The 20,497-nt window shown below is 46.0% G+C and overlaps 1 protein-coding gene and 1 long non-coding RNA gene across 2 annotated transcripts; one reads left to right on the top strand and one right to left on the bottom strand.

Moving 5' to 3' along the window:
• Nucleotides 1–3,123: 3,123 nt before the first annotated feature.
• On the bottom strand, nt 3,124–15,671 carry c35h19orf67 (chromosome 35 C19orf67 homolog). Its single transcript, XM_033050883.1, has 6 exons — nt 15,215–15,671; nt 13,369–13,513; nt 10,124–10,224; nt 5,991–6,179; nt 4,511–4,669; nt 3,124–3,446 (listed from the first exon to the last, which is right to left on the bottom strand). The coding sequence occupies exons 1-6, from the start codon at nt 15,631–15,633 to the stop codon at nt 3,194–3,196; spliced, it is 1,266 nt and encodes a 421-aa protein (XP_032906774.1). The 5' UTR covers nt 15,634–15,671; the 3' UTR covers nt 3,124–3,193.
• LOC116991906 lies at nt 4,735–14,850 on the top strand. Its single transcript, XR_004416923.1, has 3 exons — nt 4,735–4,808; nt 7,126–7,129; nt 14,838–14,850. It is a non-coding gene; the product is annotated as an uncharacterized LOC116991906 (long non-coding RNA).
• Nucleotides 15,672–20,497: the final 4,826 nt, after the last annotated feature.

Below are 20,497 nucleotides of genomic sequence, written 5' to 3' on the forward strand. Positions count from 1 at the left end.
GCAGTTGTTAGAAGCTAATCATAAATGGACTATGCCGACTTTCCTGTTGACAGCCTTCCTGTGATTTTACACTTTTTTTCCTTTCCCCTGGCTTTCTAACTGCAAGCTAAAATTTGGCTTTCAACATGCAGATTACAATGTGTTTTGGCCAATATGAAGCTGGTTCTGTTGAGATGAGTGATGAGTGATGATGATAATATCTGATTTGTCAGCCAGAAGGAGTTATGTCCATCACTTGTCCAACCAGAGTTACATTACATGGGATCAGTAAATGCTGCCACATAGCTGAAGATACACTTGCTAATCGTGGATTATTACTGTCATCTATGCTGCATGAAGCTGACGTCTAATGTGTGAACACAAATTGGTTTTAATTGTTAATTTCCAGCATGTTTTTAATGACTTGTAGAATTCTGAAATCAAACTGCATCCTGAAGTATTCTCAAAAAGCTTTGGATATCGCTGTACATTTCCCCCTTTTTTTGAGTCGGGAGTACCGTGTCTAAGCACTACCTTCCTAGCTGTCTACAACTTGAAGATTTTTGTTTACATTAAAGTTATAACTGGTTTAATTCTGATTGTGGTTATTCTTTTGTTCATTGAGTGTTGCCAATTTCAAACTCTCTAAATAGCCTTGACCTTGACTGTCATGTGTTAGCAAATGTTGAACACGATATTCCTAAACTAATATCTATCTGGCTTAAGGTTCAATTAACACTGAATGTGAGCTTGAATTTTGCTGGTTAATTAACCATCTTTTTGATAAGATTGAACTAATTGTGTCTCGGCTGATCTTAGAGCTTAACCTTCTGTGTACAGCAGTGAGATTCATAAGATTGGAGCAGAATTAGGCCATTTGGCCCAACTAGTCTTCCACTCAATCGTGGCTATTTTTCCTCTAACTCAACCCCATTTTCTTGCCTTCTCCTTGAGATCTTTGACACCCTTCCCAAATGGAGAAGCTATCAATCTCCTCCAAAAATTAATGTTAAACAATCCACTGGCCCACTCCTAAAACTCTGTTTCATATAGAAGCAGTATTAGACAGAGAACAATATTACCTCCATTTATTATTTGGAGGTAAGGTCCAACTGGAGTCCTGTGCAAATGTATCCAAGTCTGTCTAGCCTTGTAGAAGCAGAAGGCTTTGTTGTAGAGGGGAATATTTTGCCAAATGGGGAGGTGTGTGAGTAACATTTTGTTTTCTCTCTTAAGCAAGTGAAGTTGCAAGATTAATGAGCAAGACTGTGACTGGGGTTTAGTACGAGTACCTGGAATAGTGACGTCGGCATCCGAGCCATTGTGCAAATTTCTAAAGGGTGTAAATGTGATTCTTGACTGTGTACAGAAGACTGCTGAGTAAAACCATGCATGATAGTGCAACTGCACATCTTGGGCAGCTTACAGCCCAACGGTATGAACATTGAATCGTCCAATTTTAAGTAACCACCGAGATTGAACCCAGCTGCAAGGCATCAACTCTACTATGGAGCGAAGGAAATAGGCAACGTTTCGCGCCGAAACCCTTCTTCAGACTGAAGAAGGGTTTTGGCCCGAAACGTTGCCTATTTCCTTCGCTCCATAGATGCTGCTGCACCCGCTGAGTTTCTCCAACGTTTTTGTCTACCTTTGATTTTCCAGCATCTGCAGTTCCTTCTTGAACATCAACTCTACTGAGCTACCCACTGTCCTTTAGTCTGTGAATAAAACTCCTTTGAGGAAATGAATTGCATTGTATACACGTGCTGGCTGCCTAGCTCCTCTATCTTAAGCTAACCTTGGCTAGGTGATTTGGTAGGGCCTCCTGTCCAGCTCTCTTTTTCACACAGAGAGTTGTTAGTCTGTGGAATTCTCTGCCTCAGAGGGCGGTGGAGGCCGGTTCTCTGGATACTTTCAAGAGAGAGCTAGATAGGGCTCTTAAAGATAGCGGGGTCAGGGGATATGGGGAGAAGGCAGGAACGGGGTACTGATTGGGGATGATCAGCCATGATCACATTGAATGGCGGTGCTGGCTCAAAGGGCCGAATGGCCTACTCCAGCACCTATTGTCTATTGGAACGCAAGTATCCCTTTCATCTTCCGAAATTGAATATCTGAAAATTGGTCTTGTCACATGCATTCCTTCCATTGTGCGTGCCTCTCCACACTAGTTCATTATCAACTTTTTTTTTTGTCCTAAAATAGTTTTGGTCAAAGTGTTAAAATAGGTCACCATCTTGCCCCAATCTTGGAGAATGCTACATATGAACTGTGAAGTGGCTGCTGAGGACTGGGGGAGATTGAGAAAGGACCTCCAGGTGGGTATGAAGCATCAGGATAGCATGTGGTTCAAGACCCTGGTGGCCAGGAGACAGTGGCAACAGCAACATACTCCCCAATCCAACGTCCCGAGGCCACATCACCTGTGGGAGGGTCGGCCTGCCAAGGATAGGCCTAGTCAACCACAGCAGGAGATGCAACCACGGATGAAACATTCCCCCTCTCCGAGCAAGACAATGTTAAAGCCGCAACATCATCTCAAATCTCAATGCATCTCAAATCTCACTGTACCCATTGGTGCATGTGACAATAAATGTAACTTGAACTAGAATCTTCCTTCGCAGATGTGTAGGAAGGAACTGCAGATGCTGGTTTAAACCGAAGATCAACACAAAATGCTGGAGTAACTCAGCGGGACAGGCAGCATCTCTGGGGAGAAGGAATGGGTGACGTTTTGGGCCTGAAGAAGGGTCTCGACCCAAAACATCACCCATTCCTTCTCTCTAGAGATGCTGCCTGTCCCGCTGAGTTACTCCAGCATTTTGAGTCCAAATTCCTTGCAGACAGCCTTGATGCCAACCACGACATTACACTTGAACAATGAATGCAAGGTCTCCAGGTATTCCAAATCCATGTTGGTTGGTGTCTTCAGGAAGAATGTGCCTAATCATGAATTCTACCCTCCAACAGTGAGCCTCATGTACAAGTTTTAATCTGCAATACCTGTAGAAATTGTGATTTAAAAATGTAATCAATCAAAATCATTTAATACTTGTTTATACAATGGCACTGTCATTTGGTAGTCTGAATTGTAAGTGTTCTGCATATTTCTCCCCCACCCCCCCACCCCCATCTGTGCTCAAATACTCGAAGTTGCCCAGCATCCATTCCAGGGAGAGTTGAGTATTGGCCATAGCTCCCCCCCGAGGCCAAGTCAACTTGTAAAGGCATCTGCGCTGAGCCCATCTGAAACAACCTGGCAGGTAGTGGCCGACTCCAGGTGACCCAGGACCTGTAGGTAAGGGAATGGTTTTGGTTTTGAGGAGGAGCAGTTCCCAGGGACGCTGACATCCCGCCGACTCATCAGGATGTCCACCAGGAGGTCCGTGGCAGCAATCTGTGTTGGTTCTTCAAACCCAATGGTGACGAGGAGCTCATAGTCTCCACGGGGTTGCTTGTACAGAAACCTGGAAACCAGAGGAACGCGTTAATCGCACGGAGATTTATTTCTAGAACCTCTCCAGTCACAGCTTTGGTTTATTGTCACGTGTATGGAGGTACAGCGAAACGCTTTTGTTGCGTGCTATCCAGTCAGCGGAAAGACTATACGTGGTTACAATACAGCGTGTAGATACACGATGAGGGAATATCCTGACCATTTTTGCAAAGCTATTCATTACCAATGAAGGTACAAGAAACCCACCATCCTGTTTTGATCTGATTGGGGGAGTCCAGAACCAGTGGCCACAGTTTAAGAATAAGGGGTAAGCCATTTAGAACGGAGATGAGGAAACACTTTTTCTCACAGAGAGTTGTGAGTCTGTGGAATTCTCTGCCTCAGAGGGCGGTGGATACTTTCAAGGAAGAGCTAGATAGGGCTCTTAAAGATAGCGGAGTCAGGGGAGAAGGCAGGAACGGGGTACTGATTGGGGATGATCAGCCATGATGACATTGAATGGCGGTGCTGGCTGGAAGGGCTGGATGGCCTACTCCTGCACCTATTGTCTATTGATCAGGACTAGTTTTTGTAACATGGCCATTTTATTTTATTTCCTTCCCCTCCCCCTCCACAAAGGAGTGAGATGATCTGATCCCCAGTTGAGATGTAGGAACCTTTGATGGACACAAAGTGCTGGAGTAACTTAGCAGGTCAGACAGCATCTCTGGGGGGGAGGGGTCTTAGAATAAAGGGGAGACCATTTAAGACTTGAGGTGAGAAAAAACGTTTTCACCCAGAAAGTTGTGAATTTGTGGAATTCCCTGCCACAGAGGGCAGTGGAGGCCAGATCACTGGATGGGTTTAAGGGAGAGTTAGATAGTGCTCTAGGGGCTGGTGGAATCAAGGGATATGGGGAGAAGGCAGGCATGGGTTATTGATTGGGGATGATCACAATGAATGGTGGTGCAGGCTCGAAGGGCTGAATGGCCGCCTCCTGCACTTTTCTATGTAAAGCAGCATCTGCAGTTCCCTCCTACATGTTACTTAAATATATTTTCCATCTTTTTGTTAAAGCACAATAACAATAGTTACCAGCAAAGGAGGTCTGGTTCCTCTGGGGCTGGTTCCACCTGAACCCAACGACCGATGGACCACAGTCTCCTGCTCTTGCCCGTTGTCGATGTTCCCGCTTTGGGTCCCTGTTGCTGGATGGTCATCACTTGACTTGCCTCCTTGTAGCACAGGAAATAACTGCAGCGGATGACAATGGGACAGTGGTGATGGACTGGCAACTCTATCAGACACGAGCGGTCAAAACCAAAGATCCTATAGCGGAGCAAGATAGACCACTCCTTCTAAATGCAATGGGCTGAGACGTGTAGTACGGAACGTGAGCCTTTTTTTCATCCATTTCCGTAACCCAACCCGACCCGACTCGCAGTGTAATCAACGTTGCGGGGGAACAGTTTGTGTTAATAAATTATAATTCTGAAAATGAGGAGAAGATTTTTCCCAAATAACTTTTATTTTTACGAGGATGTTTCCGTAACTGGCTTCCGTCTCCGCGCTAGTTATCCTACGGGATCTTTGGTGCGGAGACGGAAGCCGGTTACGGAAATGGGGCCGAAAATTACCCATGAATCTGCCCATGACCGTCTTTTTCGTCGAGTGATCTATCATGCTCGCTATAGGGTCTTTGGTCAAAACTCCACTGCCACCCCTGCACCAGAGACTGTCAGGTGGTCTACACTAGGAGGCATGATTGCCATGAATTCATGGTGGTGTTGCCATCTTTTGGCTTCTTTCCTCGATTGAAACGTTAGCTACAATCTCATTGTTTATCCTGTCATTTGTGGGGGGAGGGGGGTGGGGGTGGGGGGGGGGAGAAAGGGGAGAAATCCTGAAACATGGGCTATTTATTAAACCCAATAGAGACCAATGGATGGTTTAGGCATTGTCACATGCATTGAGGTGCGGTGAAAAGCTATTTTTGCATGCTATCCAAGCAGGTGAGAGATATGGTCAACTCAAGCAAAAGTACAAGGGATAGAGCAAAGGGGAAGATACAGAGTGCAGAATATGGTCATCAGCATCATCGTGCATCAGTTCCATAGACAAAGCCCAATGATCTCAATGGGGTTTAAAACCCTTTGACAGGTGAGACGATGAACCAGAAGCATTGACCATGGCACTAAAACACCTGGATGGTGTTGCATTGTTGCAATGTTGCAATACAAATCATTGCACTTCCCACAATGCCTCTTCACCTCCTGCATGTGGGATCAGTGGGACATTTTTGTTATAAACATATTGCTGATTGGGGAAGGGCAACAATCTACTAAATAGTTTGTAAGTAAATAATTTCACAGTGCGGTTGCCCTTCATACATGTGACAATAACGGCAACATTGAGCGACAGTGGTCACCATTCATTGACTGGGGAATTAATTGAATGGGGAAAGTTTGGCCCAGCTAGAGTTTCCAAAAGTGGTCATGAAACACGAGTCACTCTTCGTACAGGAGCCCTCCAGCTAGTATCAGTTGACCTGAAGCCTCCCTTTACACATACTTACTACTCGGTGCTGGGTTCAGTTGCATCTCCAAAGGGCGTCCCTTCACTTGTGTCCACGTTCCAGCGGATTTTCTTGAAGAGCAGGCTTGGCTCCCTTGCCACCGTATATGGGACCGGCATACAGTATCGATAGATGGAAACGCGAAACCACTGGCCGAGGCGGAACTCTCCTCTGTAGAAGTAGGAGATGCTGGAAAGGCAAATTTGTTCTGTAAAACTGAAGTGATGAGCGCTTCGGAGTGAGGGGAATGAATATTTTCATGTCTCTCTTGCATAGAAGCATAGACAATAGGTGCAGGTGTAGGCCATTCGGCCCTTCGAGCCTGCACCGCCATTCAATATGATCATGGCTGATCATCCAACTCGGTATCCTGTACCTGCCTTCTCTCCATACCCCCTGATCCCTTTAGCCACAAGGGCCACATCTAACTCCCTCTTAAATATAGCCAATGAACTGTGGCCTCAACTACATTCTGTGGCAGAGAATTCCACAGATTCACCACTCTCTGTGTGAAAAATGTTTTTCTCATCTCAGTTCTAAAAGATTTCCCCCTTATGCTTAAACTGTGACCCCTTGTTCTGGACTTCCCCAACATCGGGAACAATCTTCCTGCATCTAGCCTGTCCAACCCCTTAAGAATGTTGTAAGTTTCTATAAGATCCCCCCCCCTCAATCTTCTAAATTCTAGCGAGTACAAGGCGAGTTTCAAGAAGCCAATATTTGGTACTTTTCTCAACCTAAATCAGTCTCCCAGTACCGTCCCTCTCAATGTGTGGGGATTTACTGAAACTGAGCATGGGAATGTGTGTGGGGGGGGGGGAGGAAATCTTGGGTAGGTGGGGGAGATTGGGGGGGGGGGGGGGGGGGGGGGGGGGGGGGAGGAGAGTTGAATTATGGTCATACTGCGCAGAAATGGATAATTGTGGATAAATGTGAGGTTATCCATTTTGGTGGCAAAAACAGGAAAGCAGACTATTATCTAAATGGTGGCCGACTAGGAAAAGGGGAGATGCAGCGAGACCTGGGTGTCATGGTACACCAGTCATTGAAAGTAGGCATGCAGGTGCAGCAGGCAGTGAAGTAAAGCGAATGGTATGTTAGCTTTCATAGCAAAAGGATTTGAGTATAGGAGCAGGGAGGTTCTACTGCAGTTGTACAGGGTCTTGGTGAGACCACACCTGGAGTATTGCATACAGTTTTGGTCTCCAAATCTGAGGAAGGACATTATTGCCATAGAGGGAGTGCAGAGAAGGTTCACCAGACTGATTCCTGGGATGTCAGGACTGTCTTATGAAGAAAGGCTGGATAGACTTGGTTTATACTCTCTAGAATTTAGGAGATTGAGAGGGGATCTTATAGAAACTTACAAAATTCTTAAGGGGTTGGACAGGCTAGATGCAGGAAGATTGCTCCCGATGTTGGGGAAGTCCAGGACAAGGGGTCACAGCTTAAGGATAAGGGGGAAATCCTTTAAAACCGAGATGAGAAAAACTTTTTTCACACAGAGAGTGGTGAATCTCTGGAACTCTCTGCCACAGAGGGTAGTCGAGGCCAGTTCATTGGCTATATTTAAGAGGGAGTTAGATGTGGCCCTTGTGGCTAAGGGGATCAGGGGGTATGGAGAGAAGGCAGGTACAGGATACTGAGTTGGATGATCAGCCATGATCATATTGAATGGCGGTGCAGGCTCGAAGGGCCGAATGGCCTACTCCTGCACCTATTTTCTATGTTTCTATGAAATGGCCATTCGTTTATGCTGAGGAAGATGTGGATGGGTCTAAAATAATCCAAGCTGTGGTGGTGTGTCCTTGTAGCTACAGAAGAATAACGGGATCATTAACTGAGATGTTCCAAATTTGTGGTAATGTAGGAAAGAACCTTTTGCTGCGTCGATAACTAGAAGTCAGGGCTTGAGTAATTGACAAAAGAGATAGAGAGAGAGAGAGAAAGGAACTTTGTGTGGGAGAAGTAGAGAAAGGCTGGATCCAGAGAGGATGTGTGTGTGTAGGAAGGAACTGCAGATGCTGGTTTATACCGAAGATAGACACAAAGCTGGAGTAACTCAGCGGGACAGGCAGCATCTCTGGAGAGAAGGAATGGGTGACGTTTTGCGTCGAGTCCCTTCTTCAGACCGAAGACCCTTCAGGTCGAGACCCTTCTTTGGTCTGAAGAAACGTCACCCATTCCTTCTCTCCAGAGAAGCTGCTGTCCCGCTGAGTTACTCCAGCATTTTTATGTAAATGGGAGTAACCTTCTGCTAATTTATTTGGACTCCAAACTTGATTAAATTTGTAAAGTGACTCATTGAAATGTTGGTAGTTCATCTCATAGATGCTTCCTGCCTGGGCTGTATACTTTGAATGGGCTTGTGAACGTTTGGATAACGTGGGCCACTGGAGGTTGCAAATTCCTTGGCCAAGAATGGACAATAATTCCTATTAATGTAGTTTGATTTTTTTTGGACAAATGGTGAGGTAGTTTTGGTGGTTGGGTGGGAAGGGGTTGGTTAGTACCTTGGCCATGCCACTGCAGTGTCATCCCAAGGCCTAGAAGGATTAAGATTGTGGAGCTGTACAAGATGGAACGACCCACTTTGTCCCACGATCAGGGGATGTGGGGAGAAAGCAGGAACGGGGTACTGATTGGGGATGATCAGCCATGATCACAGTGAATGGCGGTGCTGGCTCGAAGGGCTGAATAATAATAATAATAATAATAATAATGGATGGGATTTATATAGCGCCTTTCTAATACTCAAGGCGCTTTACATCGCATTATTCATTCACTCCTCAGTCACACTCGGTCGTGGTAAGCTACTTCTGTAGCCACAGCTGCCCTGGGGCAGACTGACGGAAGCGTGGCTGCCAATCTGCGCCTACGGCCCCTCCGACCACCACCAATCACTCACACACATTCACACACAGGCAAAGGTGGGTGAAGTGTCTTGCCCAAGGACACAACGACAGTATGCACTCCAAGCGGGATTCGAACCGGCCACCTTCCGGTCGCCAGCCGAACACTTAGCCCATTGTGCCATCTGTCATCCCCATGGGACTGCACCTAGTTTCTATGTTTATATGATGACCATGTTGGACTAATAGGCTAGTCCCATTTGGCCCAAATTCCTCTCAACGTTACTTGCCCAAATGTCTTGAGCTGTAATTGTTCTTCCGGCAGTTCATTCCATATTCAGGTAACAAGATGAGAACTATTTCCCCCGAGGTCCCACTAAAATCTCTCCGCTCTTGCCTTAATTCTAAATCACAAGTGATAGGAGTAGAATTGGGTCAGTCGGCCCATCAAGTCTACTCCACCCTTCAATCATGGTTGATCTATCTCTCCCTCCTAACCCCATTCTCCTGCCTTCTCCCCATAACCTCTAAGTCTCTAAACCTCTAAATCCTCAGTGTTAGAATCAGCCAAACCCAGGAAAAGCATTTGATTTATGAAGAGGTCAAATCCCACTATTTCAGCTGAGAAATGTTAAATTTAAGGACAGGTACCTGAATTAGTAGTAAGGATTCAGTGTTACTAATAGGACAACAGAGTCTCAACTGATTTGATGCCCTACTGGAAGGTACCTGACCCTGTCTGGTTTATCTTGTGTGATGGTTGCAGAGAATTGAGTGATACATATCCCGTCTATATCTCTCGTTTCCCTGTCCCCCAACTCTCAGTCTGAAGAAGGATCTCGACATGAAACGCCACCTATTCCTTTCCACCGACCAGCGATCCCCGCACATTAACACTGCCCCACACTCACTGGGGACAATTTTACATCCATACCAAGCCAATGAACCTACAAACGGGGCGGGAGATTGCAACCTTCACCGTGTTTCGACGAATGCAATCAACCCGGCGTGCATGATCAAATAGAACACGTTGTCCTGCAGCTTTAGGCATATGCAAGAAGAAGGAGAATGGGGGTTAAGAGGGAAAGATAGATCAATCATGATTGAAATGGCTGAGTAGACCTGATGGGCTTCTGAACATATGAGCATGGTTTTACTTCCAACGTGGCTTGGCTTCCAAAGCTGCGGGATGAGCTGCTGGGTTGACGCAGCGTGCTGTCTTGTCTTCCCCCATGGCATCCGCGTCCCTTGTCCACCATGTAAGTAAAAGGTCCCCATTACCTGCAAGGGTCTGTCTCCTCCAGCGAGATGAAGCCGAAGGATGCATACATTAGAACCAGCTGCTCCAGACTCGAGGCCAGCTGCTGGGAGAACTGCAAAAGCTGGGAAAACACAGTAAGTAACGGGCGGACACTGCAAACGGGCAGCGTGGGGGCACAGGACCAGCCAGGGCTCAGCAACGGGTTGGTTTAGTTTAGAGATACAGTGTGGTCACAGCGAACTCCACACTATCACTATCCTACACACACTTCTTAAGGGGTTGGACAGGCTAGATGCAGGAAGATTGCTCCCGATGTTGGGGAAGTCCAGGACAAGGGGTCACAGCTTAAGGATAAGGGGGAAATCCTTTAAAACCGAGATGAGAAGAACTTTTTTCACACAGAGAGTGGTGAATCTCTGGAACTCCCTGCCACAGAGGGTAGTCGAGGCCAGTTCATTGGCTATATTTAAGAGGGAGTTAGATGTGGCCCTTGTGGCTAAGGGGATCAGAGGGTATGGAGAGAAGGCAGGTACGGGATACTGAGTTGGATGATCAGCCATGATCATATTGAATGGCGGTGCAGGCTCGAAGGGCCGAATGGCCTACTCCTGCACCTAATTTCTATGTTTCTATGAGACCCGGGTTCAATCCCGACTATGGGCGCTGTTTGTATGTATGGAGCTTGGACGTTCTCCCCGTGACCTGCGTGAGTTTCTCTCCAAGATCTTCAAAGACCTCCTTCGCTGAGATCTTCGCACTTCAAAGATGGACAGGTTTGTAGGTTAGGTTGTAGGTTTGTAGGTTAATTGGCTTTGGCATAAGTATCAATTATCCTGAGTGTGTGCAGGATAGTGTTAGTGTGCGGGGATCGCTGGTCGGTGCAGACTCGGTGGGCCGAAGGGCCTGTTTCCGCGCTGTATCTCAACTCTGAACTGCTGGCTTCACTTCCATTTCACCGCCCGCTTCTTTCCCCCACCCCCTCCGTTGCTGCCCCAAGTCTATGTTTGTTGGATGAAGCGTATCATTGTGTTTGGGGAACATTGGGCTGAGATAACAGCTCTATCACAGACCATTGTCTGAGCACTGCCCTTTATACCCACCTATAGACTGCCTCTCCACCATTTCCATCTCCATCTCTGCTGTTTATTCCTCAGCTCCTTTCTAAAGGTACACGGGCAGCATGATGGTGCAGCGGTAGAGTTGCTGCCTTACAGCACTTGCAGCGCCGGAGACCCAGGTTCGATGGTCGGTGCGGATTCGGTGGGCCGAAGGGCCTGTTTAGGCGCTGTATCTTTAAACTGAAAACTAAATTGATCTACAAGCCTGTACGTCTTTGTAGTGTGGGAGGAACCAAAATTCTCGGAGAAAACCCACGCAGGTCACGGGGAGAACGTACAGACAAGCCAGGATCGAACCTGGGTCTCTGGCGCTGTGAGGCAGCAACTCTACTGCTGGGCCACCATGGCATGATATGCCAAATCATAGTCATATTGTGGAAACTGGCCCTTCTGCCCAACTTGCCCAAACCTATCAACGTCCCATCCACACTAGTCCCACCTGCCTGCATTTTTGGCCCATAATTTGTCAAAACAAAAATACTGCAGATGCTGCTAATCTGAGGTAAAGTTCTGACAAAGACCATTAACTGCTTCTCCCACAGTTGTGACTTGACTAGTGTTTTTTCTCCTTTTATTGCAATTAAGTCACATTTTGGTTTTGTTCAGAGTTACGGCATGGAAATCCTTCACTGTGGAAACAAAGAACTGACAGAAGGTACACAAAATTGCTGGGGAAACTCAGCGGGTGCAGCAGCATCTATGGAGCGAAGGAAATAGGCGACGTTGCCTATTTCCTTCGCTCCATAGATGCTGCTGCACCCGCTGAGTTTCCCCAGCAATTTTGTGTACCTTCGATATTCCAGCATCTGCAGTTCCCTTTTGAACACAAAGAACTGACAGATGCTGGTTTGTACCAAAGATAGGACACAAAGCTCTGGAGTAGCTCATTGGAAGAACATGGATAGGTGGCGCACCTGAAATGTCACCTATCTTGTTATCTTGTTTTCTCCACAGATGCTGCTTGACCTGCTGAGTTACTCCAGCACTTTGTTTACAGTCTTCACTTTTAGGGTTAAAATATGAATTCTTGTTTTTGGATCCCTTTGGTGGCCTTCAGTGCCAAGCCTGAGATCTTACCATTGATTTCAATTCCGGCTTTTAGACTTGCCTCTGACTGAATCCAACATTGCAACCTGTGTCCCCTTAGCTAACAGAGGTCCACAACATTTCCATCCTATCCACCAGGTTTAAAATCTGCCTCTGGGCTGCCCTGCGTTCTGTCTGAAGAAGGGACCTGACCCGAAACATCACATGTTCCCCAACAATGCTGACTCATCTGCTGAATTACTCCAGCATTTTCTTTTGTAAATCAGCATCTGTACTTTCTGCATTTTGACTGGATAAAATTTTTGTGACCTGCCCTACTCCTAACTTGTAGCGTTCACATTTGCATTAACACTCTAGTATTTATTGAAAGATGTTGCATAAATGAAGCCTGGAGAAGGGACTCGACCCCCAACGTCACCTATTCCTTTTCTCCAGCGATACTGCCTGACCCGCTGAGTTACTCCTGCTTTTTGTGTCTGACATTGGTACTCTTGTACACCCGACTACCAGGGATATCTGCTCTCCCAGATCAAGAACCAGCCAGTTTGTAGGTACCATTAGTCTATAGTCTGCTTGCCTGATCTTTAGTTCTTGGCTAGACACAAAAAGCTGGAGTAACTCAGCGGGACAGGCAGCATCTCTGGAGAGAAGGGATGGATGATGTTTTGGGTCGAGACCCTTCTTCAGATCTTGGCCTCCGTTCACTGTTGGGGTGTGTGGAACAAAACTCTGGAACCTCTCGTGAACGCACGTTGTCACCTTGTTTCCAGCTGCTACGGTCAGGCAAACGCCTCCGTTGCCATGCTGTGAGAACGGAGAGGATGAGAAGGAGTTTCTTCCCAGAGGATATTAAGACTGTAAACTCCTATCTCACCAGAGACTAACTTTACTGTAACATTCTACAGTTTTTTTTTAATTGCTGTGTTTTTTTTTCCTTTTCCTGTCCTCCCAAAATATGTAATGTGTTGAATATGTGATTCTGTTCCATTCTGTTTGTACTTTGGGGTTTTTTTGCGAGCATTGCCACTTTTCATTTCACTGCACATCTGGTATGTGTATGTGACGAATAAACTTGACTTGACTTGCACGGAAAGCATTACCCGTTTCTGGATGTATTCGGGGAGAGGCTTCCTGTCGGAATGGAGGCTCCTTGCTGTAGACTCCAGGTAGGCAAAATACGGCTGGCAGGTTTTCACGAAGATGGGCACAGCCCTTGCAAACTCCTCGTTGTGGATTCTGTCTCTGCTGTAGGGATGGGAGCACACAAACACCACGATGAAGACAAAGACATGGTCGTAGAGTCATAATGCGTGGAAAAAGGCCCTTTGGCCCAACTTGCCCATGTTTTGACCAACACGACCCATCCACACTGGTCCCACCTGCCTGCATTTGGCTCGTCCTCTCCATGTACCTGTCTAAATGTTTTTTAAATTAGTACCTGCCTCAATTACCTCGGGCAGCTCATTCCACACACCCACCACCCTTTTGTGTGGAAAAGGTTACCCTTCAGGTTCCTATTAAATCGTCCCACCCTCACCATAAACCCATGTCCTCTGGTTCTTGATTCCCCTACGCTGGGTAAAAGACTCTGCATTTACTTGATTGTTTCAACCGGAGCACCCGGAGAAAACCCACGCAGGTCACGGGGAGAACGTACTAAAGGGCCTGTCCCACTTGCGCGATCTTTACAGGCGGCTGCCGGCGGAATGTCTGGTTGAGGTGAATTTTCAAAATTAAGATGTTAATGTCACATTCCTAGATATAAACGATACATCAAAGGTCGCCGAATGGATAAATATGGACACATTTATCTGTTTTGTAGTAAATGCCTACTATTTTCTGTGTGCTTAAGCAAAGCAAGAATTTCATTGTCCTATACAGGGACACATGACAATAAACTCACTTGAACTTGAACTTGAAATTTTCAACATGTTGAAAATTCAGCAGTGACCAGAAAGACGCTAAGACTCTTTGGAGACCTCTCATGATCATAGGAGACCTCACGACCATACAGGCGACCCCTGGCGACATGTCGCGGGTGACCTCTCACAACCATAGGAGACCTCTCACGACCTCGGTCGTGAGAGGTCTCCTATGGTGGTGAGAGGTCCCCAAAGAGTCGTAGCGTCTTTCTGGTCGTCGTTGAATTTTCAACATGTTGAAAATTTCGGCGACCTATGACTGGTGCCGGCAGTCGCCTGTAGAGGTCGCGTAAGTGGGACAGGCCCTTAACTCTGGATCGCTGGACCTGTGAGGCAGCAACTCCACCGCTGCGCCTTTAAAACTAAACTAAATTCCAGGAGGATTATGTTTGAGAAAGAATTGCAGATGCTGGAAAAATCGAAGATGGACAAAAATGCTGGAGTAGCTCAGCGGGCCAGCCAGCATCTCTGGAAAGAAGGAAGGGGTGACGTTTTGGGTCCAGACCCTTCGTCAGTATATATCCAGTATTGAATTACAATATTTTAATATATACAATTTATTTATTGTCATTTGAACCTCAAATTTTGAAGTTCAAACGAAATTTGGTTTCTGCAGTCATAAAACCAAGACACACAATTTACACAAGCATCCATCACAGTGAATCTCCTCCTCATTGTGATGGAAGGCAAAGTCTTGTCTCTCCTCTGTGTTCCATTCTGTGCACCGTGCAGATGGAATGAATAGAAACATAGAAAATAGGTGCAGGAGTAAGGTCATTCGGCCCTTCGACTCTGCAGGAGTAGGCCATTCGGCCTTTCGAGCCTGCACCGCCATTCAATATGATCATGGCTGATCATCCAACTCAGTATCCTGTACCTGCCTTCTCTCCATACCCCCTGATCCTTTTAGCCACACATCTAACTCCCTCTTAAATATAGCAATATAGAATCTGCCAGGACACCAAATTAAAGCTAAATGGCTCATCCTTTTTTTTTTTAATGTATTTTCAGATTTTTCATTTACCTGTAGACCAGGTGTGTCTGAAATTCCTCTGCCTTTTTCAGCAGATATTGAAGCTGCTGTTCTATCGGTTGAAGTTTTTCTTCCATCAGTGTCACATCGTATTGGGGCACCTCCTCGTCTGCCCCATGTTGGCCGGCCTTCCCCTGGCGCAGTGCGTGGAATGCGTCGTTGCTCTGCTCTGGTAGGGCAGCGTCCTGCAGTGCCTGCATGGCTGGCAAGGTGTCATAGGTGGAAACTGGCAGGAACACCTCGTTCTCCTTCATTTGCTTTCCATGGTTCATGAGCTGGTGCAGGTCTGCTTCAGTCCATTGGGCCTCCTTTGGTTCTGCACTGGTCACTTCCAATGAGCAGGAGCACTTTGACTTGTCTTTCCTCTTGTATGACGGCACCTCATGGCCACTGCCAATGTTCTCCTCCATTTCCGTCTGCAATATTGAATTACTCCTCTGGCTCGAGCTACCTGCATCAACAAATTTAAGGACAACAAGTTTGATAAGTAACATTTGATAGTAATGGGAGCTTTATGCTCAAGTGAGGTCTGAAGAAGGGTCTCGACCCGAAACGTCACACACTCCTCTCCAGAGATTCTGCCTGTCCTGCTGAGTTACTCAAACTTTTTATAACTATCTTCGGTTTAAACCAGCATAGAAACATAGAAAATAGGTGTAGGAGTAGGCCCTTCGAGCCTGCACCGCCATTCAATGTGATCATGGCTGATCGTCCCCAATCAGTGCCCCGTTCCTGCTTTCTCTCCATACCCCCTGACCCTTTAGCCACAAGGGCCACATCTAACTCCCTCTGAAATATAGCCAATGAACTGGTCTCAACTACCTTCTGTGGCAGAGAATTCCAGAGATTCACCACTCTCTGTGTGAAAAATGTTTTTCTCATCTCAGTCCTAAAAGACTTCCCTCTTATCCTTAAACTGTGACCCCTTGTTCTGGACTTCCCCAACATCGGGAACAATCTTCCTGCATCTGGCCTGTCCAACCCCTTAAGAATTTTGTAAGTTTCTATAAGATCCCCCCTCAGGGAATCTGCAGTTCCTTCCTACACGATGAGTTTTGATTGTCTCTGGATGAAATCTAGAGTTGTTGAATTTCCCTTGGGGAGAAATATCGAGAGTGTCCCAGAATTGATAAATAATTCCGTTGTGTGGGGGGGGGGGGGGGCATTCCAGGATAATGAACAATTTCCAGTCATGCAGTGATTACTGCTTGGGTATACTGTACCAAACACCTTATCAAAGAAAATGTTGGTAGCCAGCCACCAGTTTTACTGGGGTAAATGCAAAAGCTCATTGAAGAGGAAGATTTTCAAGTCTTTGTCAATAGGTCCTGGACCAAGATGCTCCAATGTAAATTCTCAAACTGTAATAGCTTGGAACAAAAGATCAAATTTGTCCTATCTCCTATCCCCACCCGTTCTCTCATTCCACGGAATCCGTTTTCACATTGGCTACTTGTTTTTAGCCCAACATTCATAGTCATAAGAGCAGAATTTGACCATTCTCCCCAAGAGTCTACCCAGCCATTCAACCATGGCTGATCTATCTCTCCCTCTTAACCCCATTCTCCTGCCTTCTCCCCATTACCCCAGACGCCCATACCAATCAAGAATTTGTCAATCTCCGCATTAAAAATACCCACTGACGTGGCCTCCACAACCATCTGTGGCAATGAATTCCACAGACTCACCACCCTCTGGCCAAAGACATTCCTCCTCATCTCCACTCTAAAGGTACATCTACAGTGGTAGGAGGAAGATTTCAGAATAGCATTGGAATCTCCATGTCACAACCACCAATGTCAAGAGCCTCAGACTCTAAATCTACAGTATACATCTCCACCTGGGCCAATTTCCTACTCCGAATAAACCCAATCCCACTAGTACAGGTGTGGACAGACACAAAATGCTGGAGTTACTCAGCGGGACAGGCAGTATCTCTGGAGAGAAGGAATGGGAGACGTTTCGGGTCGAGACCCTTCTTCAGACACAAAACTTCACCCATTCCTTCTCTCCAGAGATGCTGCCTGTCCCGCTGAGTTACTCCAGCATTTTGTGTCTATCTTCGGTTTAAACCAGCATCTGCAGTTCCTTCCTACACAGAACAGGTGTGGATCTGGCAAATGAAATACCTTAAAAAATGGGCAAATGCTCAACGCCTGAGGATTTTGGGTTGTTTATCATTCAATAGGTTAATATTATTGGAATTAATGAGCCAATTATTTCTGTAAACTTTTTTCTCTTATAGTGTTATGACAAATAGAAATAATTGATTAAAGTAACCATAAGATTGTAACTTTTTTTTCAATTAATAGCAATGGAATTCTGATGGATTAATTTTCTTAATAATTGATCCATGTTCCAACAAAGGTCCTGCCAACTTGGGGCAACTTTTCTTCAGCTTGGAGCAACAACCAGGGTTAATCTCCTACCTGTTACTGCGCCCACTCCACTCACCCTGTTCAAATGTCAACACAGGCGCGTCCCCGCGCCTCCTGGCGGGGACGCGCGTCGGCGGAGGCGCGCGTCATCGGTGTACGCGCGGGCCGCACCACCCCCTGGTGGAGAGAGGGAGTGGAGCAACGAGCATCTGAGATTTGCAATGCTTTGGTTATCAATAGGAACCTGAGGGGCAATTTTTCCACACACACACAGTGTGGGGATGGGTATATGGAACTAGCTGGGAGAGCAGGTAGTTGAATATTTAAGACATTTGGACAGGTACATGTATAGGAAAGTTTTACATAGAAACATAGACAATAGGTGCAGGAGTAGAGGCCATTCTGCCCTTCGAGCCTGCACCGCCATTCAATATGATCATGGCTGATCATCCAACTCAGTATCCCATCCCTGCCTTCTCTCCATACCCCCTGATCCCTTTAGCCACAAGGGCCACATCTAACTCCCTCTTAAATATAGCCAATGAACTGTGGCCTCAACTACCTTCTGTGGCAGAGAATTCCACAGATTCACCACTCTCTGTGTGAAAAATGTTTTCCTCGTCTCGGTCCTAAAAGATTTCCCCTTTATCCTTAAACTGTGACCCCTTGTTCTGGAGTAACATTTTAGAAGGATATGGGCCAAAGGCAGGCAGGTGAGACTAGTAGAGACGGGGCATTTTGGTTTGCATGAACAAGTTGGGCCGAAGGGCCTGTTTCAGTGCTGACTTCCAGATGGCGGGAGACTTGGTAGTGATGTTGTCCTTGACAGGTGGTTAGACATCACTTGTCTTACAGGGGTTGGAAGATTGCAACCTTCACGTGGTCCGCCCAGTTTTGACTAATGCAATCAACTCGACGTGCACAAACAGAAGATCAAATAGAACAAGTTGTCCTACAACTTTAGGCTGTGCACGCCACAGGAAAGAAGAAGACTTGTCGTACATGGTCTTTATCTCACACTGGTGCGGTGTTAACATTACCACCTACCAGCCCATACCTGAATGTTGCCTCAATCTTGCTGCATGCAACATTTTCTAAGGTTTAAGAAATAAAACTGAACATTGTGCAATCATCGGCGAAACAGCTGAACTGTTTCAATTGACAATAGACAATAGGTGCAGGAGTAGGCCATTCGGCCCCTCGAGCCAATCAATCAATATAACCATATAACAATTACAGCACGGAAACAGGCTATCTCGGCCCTTCAAGTCCATGCCGAACACTTATTTTCCCCTAGTCCCATCTACCTGCACTCAGACCATAACCCTCCATTCCTTTCCCATCCATATACCTATCCAATCAATCAACCATTCCACATAAAATGCAAGTGAAATGAAGTGAAAGTGCAAGAGCCAGCACCACCATTCAATGTGATCATGGCTGATCATCCCCAATCAGTACCCTGTTCCTGCCTTCTCCCCATATCCCCTGACTCCGTTATCTTTAAGAGCGCTATCTAGCTCTCTCTTGAAAGTATCCAGAGAACCTGCCTCCACCGCCCTCTGAGGCAGTTTCCCATTGCTGCACAACCTGGCCTCATCTAAAAGCCGACTCTTGGCAATTCTATAACATTAATTCCGGATAAGGTTCCTCTTACGGTTCAAACAAAATTCATTTGACCATTAAATAATTCATTTGTCCATTAAAGGAATGTTGTGCCAAATAGCCTTGAGGTTTTTAAACCATGCAATATATTCTCCAAACGATTTAATATGAAGCTAGGATGAAGGAGTATGTTTGAAGTGTAAGCACCAGCTTCGACCAGTTCTGTACTTTAATTCTATGCACAGAGTACTTACTGACAAAACTGAATCAACCATTAGTGTTATTAATGTTCGCAAAGGGTTAATACAGATCAATGTAATTCTGCAGCTTGAAGGTAAACAACATGCTGGAGTAACTCAGCGGGACATATCTGGAGAGAAGTAATGGGTGATGTTTCATAGAAAATAGGTGCAGGAGTAGGCCATTCGGCCCTTCGAGCGAGCGCCGCCATTCAATATGATCATGGTTGATCATCCAAAATCAGTACCATTCCTGCTGATTTAATTAAAATATATATATTTTTGTGTGATCCACATTCACAACGATTAGCTTCCCTTTACTTTGGCCTCCTAATTTGAGGGAGGACATTCTTACTATTGAGGGCGTGCAGCGTAGGTTCACCTGGTTAATTCCCGGGATGGCGGGACTGACATATGATGAAAGAATGGGTCGACTGGGCTTGTATTCCCAGAAATTTACACGGATGAGAGGGGATCTTATAGAAACATATAAAATACTTAATGGATTGGATAGGCTAAATGCAGGAAAAATGTTCCCAAATGTTGGGAGAGTCCAGAACCAGGGGTCACAGTTTAAGACAATAGACAATAGAATAATAGGGAGGTCATTTCGGACTGAGAAGAGGAAAAACTTTTTCACCCAGAGAGTTGTGAATCTGTGGAATTCTCTGCCACGGAAGGCAGTGGGGGGGTAATTCACTGGATGTTTTCAAGAGAGAGTTAGATATAGCTCTTAGGGCTAACGGAATTAAGGGGCTAAATGAATCAAGGGATATGGGGAAAAGCAGGAACGGGTTACTGATTTTGGATGATCAGTCAGGAACATATTGAATGGCGGTGCGGGATCGAAGGGCCGAATGGCCTACTCCTGCACCTATTATTTTTAATGTTGTCTTTCTGTGGTCGGTAGTTGTGATGTAACACTGTATGGTGCCTTTAGCAGCAGAATCTATTCTTGCATTCCTAACCCTGTGTCCATAAGCTTCAAAATGAAAGCTCTCTGAGGCCAGGTACAAAATGACGGATAGGATTGTAATTAGGATGCGCATGGC

The sequence above is a fragment of the Amblyraja radiata genome, chromosome 35, assembly GCF_010909765.2.
Source record: "Amblyraja radiata isolate CabotCenter1 chromosome 35, sAmbRad1.1.pri, whole genome shotgun sequence".
Classification (NCBI taxonomy): domain Eukaryota; kingdom Metazoa; phylum Chordata; class Chondrichthyes; order Rajiformes; family Rajidae; genus Amblyraja; species Amblyraja radiata.